Source organism: Trachymyrmex septentrionalis, unplaced genomic scaffold (genome assembly GCF_001594115.1).
Source record: "Trachymyrmex septentrionalis isolate Tsep2-gDNA-1 unplaced genomic scaffold, Tsep1.0 scaffold137, whole genome shotgun sequence".
NCBI classification, from domain to species: domain Eukaryota; kingdom Metazoa; phylum Arthropoda; class Insecta; order Hymenoptera; family Formicidae; genus Trachymyrmex; species Trachymyrmex septentrionalis.
Window position 1 is genome coordinate 116,466 of NW_017304512.1, and position 10,308 is coordinate 126,773.

The window sequence follows — 10,308 nt, forward strand, 5'->3', positions numbered from 1 at the left end:
AACAAATAGTGATTACAATCGCTGGCAATAGTGCACATCTTTTAAGAGCCATGATTCTATAATCGAGCAACGACCCACGACTGAACTTCTTCCTCATCCTTCTCCTCTTCTTCTTCTTCTTCATCAAGAGAGAGAGAGAGAGAGAGAGAGAGAGAGAGAGAGAGAGAGAGAGATGCGTAGACTCGTTGTGCGTATTTTCGTAGATTCTTAAAATAAACTCGGTTTCTCTTTAGAATATTACTTTAGCATCCACTCGTTAGCGCGATATCATTACTTCAACAATTACATCGTGAAAAGAGGACTTTTTTTTGGACAATCAATAGATAACATAACTGATAACATATTTTATGCTCGAGAGCGTTGTGAATGAAACAGCTGTTGATCGAACTATCGCGATCCAATCTGGCACTGTCATGCGAGAATATATAAATGTATGTATGCGAGCCAATTTATCAAATACAAAATTTTTTGTAATTAAAATAAAAATTTGAAATTGTACTTGAATGTTTAAATAATTACTGAGGAAAAGGCTCATAGAGATAATTTCAATTGAAAGTGAAATTAAGCTAATATAAATTATGCTAATATATAGCAGTCTTTACCGCATTCAGTAGAAAAAGCAGCTTTGCAACTGTTGTAAAATTCTTTAATATTAATCTTAGTTCCTTATTGTATCTAAATGTATAAATCAATCATATTTAAGAATCTTACAACAGTTGCAAAGCTGCTTTTTCTGCTGAACGCAGCCTTCGTGTACTCAACATGAACTATAGGTAATGTAACGATGATTTACTGAAGAAACAGTGACTTGTATGATGACCTCTTGGCGAAATAAATTTCTGCGAGAAACACCAGGATGCAAGAAAGTAAACCAATCGTAAGCCCGATGAAAGTAAAAGAGTAATGCTCCATAGTCAGTTTAATCTTTCTCTCGCTCTTGTCCATCTTTCTTTTCTGCTCAGCCACGTACGGCGGATAAGCCACTTGCTCATACCAGAGACGAACAAAACCCATTTGTTGCATTCGTAGCAGTAATCCGTTGATTCTTTCTCGGTAAGGTGAGTGAAGCCTCATTATGTACGACAACATGAAAGTGGTCGGACATTCTTCGACTATATGGAGCAGATCGTTGCCGTCTACATCGTAATACCTAGACATGTCTTCCAAGTTGACCAACGAGTAACGGGCGATACCGATCATTCCCTTGTCAAAGGCCACGTGGTCGTAGGTAGGTTTTTCAGAAATTAATAATTCAACTTTACCCCGCAATTTTTTATCCAGAGGGGTATTTCCCAAAAATGTATTCTTCTTTAAGTTGTTATACTTGGTAATGATAGTGAAATTCGAGCAAGCGACATCTTCCAAAGTATTTAATTCAGGATAATGAAAGGGATTGCTCAAGCTGAACATGAGACAACTTTGATAGAGACTGGTGACGATGAGTCCGAAGAAAAGCGTACCGATCAAAAAGGCTCTCTGAGCGGTCGTGCTACCAGCGCTACCACTGTCCTCCTTCAACGGGTAACACGAGGTTTCGACGAGATCGAAGCATGACGAAACGTAAGGATGTATTTTCAGTGGTAAATCCGTAGATCGCTGTGAAAGAACGTATCCTGTCGTTTTTGTTAGAGGGAGGAGAACGGTCTTTCGTCGACGAAACGAAACGCTGTAGTATTTTATGAGGAACCATAGAACGGACACGAGAATATTGTATATCGCGAGAGCCACCCACAGATTAGACGCGAATGACATTATTGGCATATGTGATTTCGGCACGAAACCAGCTGTGGGTGCGATCAAGCATAGCTTGTCCTCATAAAGGCTAGCTGTGAATTCGTACCTTCGATATCCCTCATATTGGTGAACAAAGAAACTAATAATGATTATCTCCGACTCACCATCCTCAATGTATTGAAGAGCACGATGAAATGGATCATAACTTCCGTTAAATGAGTTGACCAAATCAGGAAGTTCAGTGATATGAAACTCAGTCCTCATTGCTTGCTCCAACAAGCACTTCGCTTTCGTGTCCAGTTCGTTGGAATTTCGAATACCACTCGAACGATTCGTACCATTGTCGAATGTAACTTTCCAAGGTGAGAACATGACCACGTGTATAGGATATCCGTTCAAGTTCTCAAAGTTGGTATAGAGCTCGACATTATCTCCCTGGTCCATTAAACAAATCTTACGTATGACGCCGTATTTGTTTTGTTGATTCTTTTCGAACGGTAGGTATCTTCTTAGACATCGAAAGTCGTCTTCTATCGAAATAATGACGATTCTATAGACACCGTAGATCTTCCAAACTGTCTGAAAAATCTCTTGCGACGAAATCGTGCTTGGAGTGGTGACAATTATTAAATACTGATTAACAGCCTTCCAGATATGGCTTTGTTTGTGTACAAAAAAATCCAAAATATTCATACTATCGATGATGAAAATCCATGTAAGATCAACGCGACTCTGCCACGTATATTTCCGTGAGAAGTTGTTTGTTGTGATTTTGTAGCTAACGATAGATTCACTCGCTATGTACTTGGATAAAAGATGTACGACGTTAGATCGATCATCGGAGGAAACGAGACAAAATATCGATGAAGAAAATATCTGCTTGCTTCGAACGTAATTCAAAATAATTCTCAAGTTTTCATCTTCCACCGATCTCGATACGTTATTTTTTACAATGATTTTGTACGTTCTATCTGCCGTAGTCTTCGCCACCGTTATTGTTGACAACATCAATAAATAAAACAGTATTATTGATGACATTATGATTGGTGAAAATTGTTTTTCAAAAGTTTTTAACTGTATCGATGCAAACGCAGTTCAACAGGATCGGCTTCACAAACAGTGATAAAACAAGTCAGAAAGTAAAACACGAGTTTTATATAGATACAGGTCAATATATATAGTTAAAAAATAATATATATATATATATATAAAATTAAAGGTTGTCGCGCTACAGTAGATAGAAATCATGGGCGTGATGCTTAGATAGAAATACCGGGAATTAATCGCGACACAACAGCATCGTTAACGTTCGCTCCAAGTGGTTTTATTGTATTTTGACGAGTTCGTATATACGTATCACATACATCTACTAATGTCGTGATTAATATTCGATATTTCGTGATGACGTGAAATTGAAGAGGAAGCGTCATATACTGTATTCACTGCGATATTAATTTGAAAAGAGATATTAAAATGAAATTTATTATCATATGTATATCACGAAATATGTTCTAGGAAGAGCTCGAAATTTATCTTTTCTTCTTTTTGTTCTCGCTCATTTGAAGACACATTAATTCTCTGTCAAGCACCGTAGCACCGGAGAAAGTAATGTGAATGGAAATAAATGGACATTCATTCAAATATTTATCCAAATATCCTTTTTCTTGTTCTAACAAGAATTCTATTATATCACTGGAATCGACAGCAAATGTATAATATTATTTATTTTCTTTCTCTGCGAAATATTAAAATAATGTTATTGTACTATTGCTTATTTCTATGATCCGGATGTGATGTTTATTTAAACTTGGACAATTTTAAGGAATAATTCAAAAATTTATTGTATGTATATTGCTAATAAAGATATGGAACGACGAAGAATAAGTGACCAAAGAATAATCGCGCTACGTTTGTGTAATCCGCTTAACTTATCCTCTAATAGAAACGACATCTCGTTTCTCCCCTTATTTTTTTTTCTTAATTCCCCTATATTTATTTCGGGTAATTGAGCAAACGTTTACTTTCCTTCGCATACGTTGAGTTCACGATGTATCATTAAGTTAAAAATTTCGTTATACTACGCAATGATTCTCACGCGGACACGTACAATGGAACTTCCTCCATTTACATTTTTCAACTTTCGATACATATATGTCATATACATATTATATTTACGTATTTTACATATATTACACAGACATATCTTTGCAATTTAATTATTAGTTTTTTAAATGTATACATAAATATCCCACACAGACATATTAAAAACTATCTTTTGTTTCGGGAAGAATTTAATCGTATTTATTTTTATGTGTTATTAATTTGACAGTTGCAGCTAAAGCTTATTTTGTTTTTTGTTGTGCATAATATATTTTTAAATAGGTATATGGTTATTTATTAATTAACAAAGCAAAAGGAGTTTTCAGTTCTATTTTACAAAATCAGTTCTATAGACTGTAAGTACTATTTTAATGAAGGGGGGGGGGGTTTCCATTTTACTAATTACACGAGTACTAATTATGAATACCTCTATTTAAAAAAAGCACTACGTCGATTGCTTGGCGGTGCCTGTATATGTATATCTATAGTATACTCTGCCAGATAAACGGCGTAGTACACAATATTGCCGCGAGATGGACTTGTTTTCCGTAAGGAGAAAATGACGCGGATCCCTATAAAGAGGCATATGCAAATGGAGTCTATAATGTCCTATGGATGTAGAATAAGAGGACGTATAAATGTTCTCTGTATATTCTAAATTTATCCTAAGTTTCTTCAGATACGTACTCTGGATGTTTGAAAATCTCTCGACATACATCTGTAGGATTAATTTTTGCTGCTAACAAAATTACAGTTACAAGTTACTTTTTTTTGTAACTTTAACTGATAACTGCGTTCTTTATTTTATAACTGTAACGGTAACGTAGTTACATTTTTTTGGTAACGGTAACGAATTTTACAGTTACTTTGCACACAATTGGACATGATTCGATTGGACACAAGCCACTTATAGCGTTTGAGACTAGAAAGCCTGTAGGCATCCGTCTGCTATAATTAGTGTTTGTCAATTTAAAAAAAATAACGGAAAAGTTACTTTCTCAAGTAATTATAACGAGTTACTTTTAAAAATCGGTAACGGTTACTTTTTCTACTCGGTAACGAATAACTGTAACTTTTGTTACTTTCAAAAAGTAACTTTCCATTCCCTGATTATATATATTAAAAACGTGTATCTTTTTATGTTTATATGACAAGTTATTTCAACTTGGCAGCGAAATTTTTGTAGCCAATTCCCTTAGAATAAAATTTTGCATAAATATCTCAAACGAGAATAGTGTACAAAATAAATGTACCAGTTTAATTTATTACATTTTTATAAATAACAAATTTATTTAAAGTCGTACATATTATTAAAAGTTTAATTATTTAAAATTTTGTACCACTTTGTCCAACGAATTGGGTCATGTCTACTAACTGTCCATTAACTGATGTATTTACCTTATACATCAAGCACAAAGAATGATTAAGGGTCTATTAAGTCTCTTAAAACGTTATAAAAATACGAAAAGTAATGTGAATAATAAAGCGATAGGCAATAAGCTTATTTTTATTGGATCTTATCCACAATCTAAAGAGCGTAATGTATTCGTGTTCTTTATACGTATAGAAATTACACTCTCGAGGAAATTCGATCGAAGATAGACGTGCTGGACGTGCCCAAAGTGATGTGACACGATAGTCGAGAGAGAGACGAAAAAAAAGAATCAATAAGAGTAACGATAAAGGTGAGTAATGTATGATTTGACTGTAAATAATTACTAGAAATATTGGTATGAGAGAAAACTTGAAGTAATCCAGTGTCAGTCTTAGATCGCATAAATAAGGGAGCACTCGCGTTCCTTAAGATTCGCAAACATGGTACGTTGGTATATCTTTACGGTAAAAGTAAATTGGCGAAATTCTTTCTTATTGCTTGTAAATTCAATTGGTTTTCATCTACAGATAATTCGTGAATTTGCTCTGCTGTTATTCGCTTCTCTGCATATAGCATCAAGTAGCAATTGCCAATGGTACAACGCTATAGAATTTTGGAGCAACGTCGTTTGCTCTATGAAAGATATTAAAACCGTGAATTTTCACGGTGTACTTGAGAGTAGTAGTATTAGTAGGAGGAGCGCTATTTTTCTCGAACAATATTTTCAGGCTTTTATATACGATGTCACGCGCAAGTGTGAGACAACGATTTTGTCGAGGATTTATACGCCTCCTGATTCAGAAAATCTTTTCGTGAATAATAACGACATAGCTTATAGAGTTGTAAAACGGCCATCGATCTGGAAGATTATATCCGGCGACGCGCTTTCTTCTCGAGTAATGCCGTCGAATAATGTAGCTAAAAGGATACGAAGCGACAAAACCTTTGACAGAACATGGAACATGCACGTAATTCTTACGAGAGATCTGCACTTCTTCGATCAAATTTCAAAGGATGGTACGACATTCGAATGGGATTCGCACGATCGATTCATCGTGCTGTTCTTTCGTTTTCCCGAAGAATATGAACTGTCAAACGAATTGAACTCGAAAATCGACGATATCTTGAAGACATTGTGGTTCAAACATAAGGTGCACAAGGTTTTTGTCTCAGAAGCGATACTCATAAACGACACCGTTCGAATTGATCGAACTGTTCGCACTTACAATCCATTTACCAAAGTCAACAATTCTGGTTTGTAGATTTTTTTCCTTAGAGTAAATTCATAATGCCAAGACTATCGACTATGGTGAAATAGTTGAATGGATACACAAATCATTTTATACATCCGTATAATTTCTGTATGTATAGAGAAAGATAATAAAAAATATTCAGCATGTCTATTTGATTTTAGTGTGGGGTCGAGTCGAAATTATAAATGTAATAACAGCGGAAGAAGCGTCAAAAATGCTGTCGCATTTAACATACCGCCGTACGAAAAATATGAATGGATATATATTAAAAGTTGGTTATTTTAATCAAAAAGAAAAATCAATCATAGAACCGATAAAAAGTCAGCCGATTAGACGTTACATTAATGTCTTCAAAGAATTTGATGAGAAAATGTTAACTACAATTGCTCAAGATATGAATTTTCAAATAGAATACGTATATCCGACGGATAATAAATCGTTTGGTTCTCAATTGTTTAATGGAACGTACGTCGGTGCTATAGGTACTTAGTGATATTACAAATTATTTGCGATATATACACATAAGTTTCTGTTATTTTTGTTTCTGTTTCTTTTGAATATTCGATAGTACATTGTCAGCTTACACAGGCGACATAGTATACGGTAGAACGGACATCTGCTTCACACCTTTCTTCGTAAAGAAATACAGTAACAGTATAAGTCCCAAGGAAGATGTAGACTTTAGTACATACGTGGACTTTGACAGAGTATGCATGGTTGTCCCTAAAGCAACCAAGATACCTAAAGGAATTCGAATATATCACTTTTTTCCGTTGTCAATTTGGATCTGTTTGATGTTGACGCATGTTTTCACATATTTAATATGGTACATTCTGCAAGTCTTTACTCCAAAAAGGTACAGTACTCGTATCTGAATGACATTAACGACGTGAATTATTTCACTGACAATGAGTGAAAAAAGTGAAGATACGTTATGATACATACTTACTTTCAGGACGAGAAAGAGAAGTTTACGTGCAACGATCTATCGATCGTTTCTACTGAACGCAGGTTGCCCCCAAAAATTGCCAAATACAAACGCGGAAAGAATATTACTGTCAGGCGTTTTTCTTGTTAACGTTACTTTAGTTGGAATCTTCAACGGTATTTTGTATAACAGTTTCGCGTATGACATGTATTATCCAGACATCGACAGTCTTCACGATCTTGACGTTTCGGGATTGCCGATATCCTTTTCTTCCATTAGTCTAGTCGATCTCTTTGACAACGATGACAATGACGTCGAGTCAACACCCATGCGAAACTTACGAAAGAAAATACAATTCAATGAAAATGGTCTAACCAGCACGGCTTATTATCGTAACACCTCGGCACTCGCTAGAAAAAGGTATTTTCCCGTTATCAGCGAGGAATTCGCTGATGCGGACGGTGGGCCATTACTTCATCTTATCAAGGAATGTCCCGGTACGAAAAATATAATAACAAGTACTCATAGAAATTCTAATTATGTACGCTTAGATATGCCTGTGTATGATAAATAGTTAATATTACATGAGTATAAATTCTAGGTAAATTCTACTTGTCGTATTTGCTGCCCAAGAATTCAATTTTCAATGAAAAGGTAAACACATTGATCGACCACTTGAATCAGGCCGGTTTACCGTCGTTTTGGTATCAATGCATTGTTAATGCCTTCGACGTTCGCAAAAAGTTACTGTCCAAAGAAATATTAGTTCGAAACAAGAAAATGGGCAGTAGGTTCGTGCCGTTTAATCTAACTGATGTGCAGTCATCCTTCTACATGCTACTGATAGGATTATTAATATCCACGATAGTATTTTTTCATGAGAAGGGCTGGCTAAAAATACCATTGTTGAATATTGAAAAACCAAACTATAAATCTACATGCATTAATCATTAAATAGTAGAGTCGCGTCCTTTCTTTCAACTTTTGCAATTTTCTCAGAATTTTTTCAGAGATCAAAATTGTTCAAATGACATAAACAAATTCAAATAATGTATGCTTGCACCAGACGCAATTATAAACGAAATTATGAAAAATACTTTCTCTTTTTTTCTCACGATTCCATCTTTTCTCTCTCGATCATTTCCAATTTCTTCCAATTGAGATGAGACTGCCTTCGTAACTATCCAAAAGGTATGGGAATCATAGTTTTCGACAATTGGTATCAAAATTAAATACAAATTGAATTTAGTCATTATCGATTTTTTTTTTTCCAGAAAAAATTTGACTCAGAATGGTGATTTGCATCCTTCTGAGGGATATGGGAATTTCTTGAAATAAGGGCATTAACTATCGATTACAACAATATTCAATCTTGACGCTTTCAGTAAAAATTCTCAAAATTTGCACATTTTGAAAAGCCCATCTCCTCTTTCTGCGATCGAACTTAAATATATATATATAGTTTTTATGTTTTACATGAAATAAAAGATTACCCACTTCTTTGTCGCTATGGATAACAAAATCACTATATATACAGTGGTCTCTTGGTCTGACAAACAAACAAACAGAACAATGAAGATACATTGCTTGTAGTGGTACTGTTGCTGTTTCTCATGACAGAGATTCCTCAAGGTATCCTGGGTTTGCTTTCTGCACTCTGAGAGATTGTTTTTTTTGTAATTATTATCACAAATTTTTGAAGTTAATTGATATTGAGCGCTATTAAATAGCATAAACTTTATCTTATATTGTTCTATATCGCGGCAATTTCGTTTAATTTTTGGGCAGTTGTTCAAACCCAAAATTAAAAACAATTGGATCAAATTGAAAATCAGCATCAAATTGACAAAATACGTTTAACAGAACTTTGCAAAAGTAATTTTTTTTTAATAAAATAATCTGAAAAATACTTTTACAACGTAGGATTCGCAAGTACGTACATTATGTATGTTAATACAAAATGATTACAAAATATCTCTATAATATACATATATATTACAGTATAAACTGTATGTATTACATTATAAACGAAATGTATTGCGGTAAAAGATATTGAAATACAGGTATTGAATACTTATTCCATTGCATTAAAGAAGACTTTAAATAAAAATCAAGAAATCATGTCGTTCATGTAATATTAGGAGATTATTGCTAATAATGTTGTCAACAAAATTAAATGTATGTGTATACAAATACATAGCATATATCTTTTTTAATTCAATAAATTTAATAAATAAACTCAAAATTTAATAAATAAATACACATACACACACAAAATTCTTTTCACACACACAATTAATCTTTTTTTTGTAATTTTATTTTATTATTCTAAATGTACCTACGTATGTACTTTTCAAAACAAAACGATAAATACATGTAGTATATGTCATTAATTTGTAATAAAATACACTCATTTGTGTAAAACGCACTCTCCAATAGAAATGTGTAATTGCAAAGATTCTTCTTTTTGATTTTTTTTTTCCTAATAAAATCTCTGGAAATAACACGAACCTTTTCGTATTATCGTACGATAAATGACATGATTTTTAAACTTCGTCAGGACTCAATTGTCGCTTTTCATATTTTTCCGTTGATACTTCTTGACCGGTAGTCGATTCCGTTTTTTCGCGTTGTAATTTCTTTAATAACTTGTTTGCCATTTGCGATACCTATATGTCATGATACATCAATGTAATACGTGTAATTATGGAATGCAATTAACACCAAGATATATACAGGGTATATATCTTGGTGTATATATACCAATATATATACACCAAATATATACTTGTATGTACACACACACACGCACGCACGCACGCACGCACGCACGCACGCACGCACGCACGCATGATTTTTAAATTACCTGTACATCGACTTCAACGACAGCCATAATGTCATTGAGCGCTGTTAAAATT

General features: G+C 34.1%; 4 protein-coding genes across 4 annotated transcripts in view; 1 reads left to right on the top strand and 3 right to left on the bottom strand.

Moving 5' to 3' along the window:
* The window catches only part of LOC108757316, a 2,356-nt gene extending 2,247 nt beyond the window's left edge, over positions 1-109 (bottom strand). Inside the window, exon 1 of the mRNA XM_018501802.1 lies at positions 1-109. Coding sequence (XP_018357304.1) covers positions 1-97 — 97 coding nt within the window. The 5' untranslated portion in view covers positions 98-109.
* Positions 110-789: 680 nt separating this feature from the next.
* Positions 790-2,772, bottom strand: LOC108757312. The gene has a single exon (XM_018501794.1). It carries the CDS (start codon positions 2,770-2,772, stop codon positions 790-792), a length of 1,983 nt encoding a protein of 660 aa, XP_018357296.1.
* Positions 2,773-5,649: 2,877 nt separating this feature from the next.
* Positions 5,650-8,452, top strand: LOC108757311. The gene is made up of 5 exons (XM_018501793.1): positions 5,650-6,463; positions 6,624-6,944; positions 7,051-7,318; positions 7,418-7,887; positions 7,992-8,452. Exons 1-5 carry the CDS (start codon positions 5,650-5,652, stop codon positions 8,342-8,344), a joined length of 2,226 nt encoding a protein of 741 aa, XP_018357295.1. The 3' UTR covers positions 8,345-8,452.
* A 1,361-nt stretch (positions 8,453-9,813) lies between these two features.
* Positions 9,814-10,308, bottom strand: part of LOC108757314 (Bardet-Biedl syndrome 4 protein homolog) — a 5,378-nt gene continuing 4,883 nt past the window's right edge. Inside the window, exon 10 of the mRNA XM_018501796.1 lies at positions 9,814-10,059. Coding sequence (XP_018357298.1) covers positions 9,937-10,059 — 123 coding nt within the window. The 3' untranslated portion in view covers positions 9,814-9,936. The remainder of the gene's footprint in view (positions 10,060-10,308) is intronic.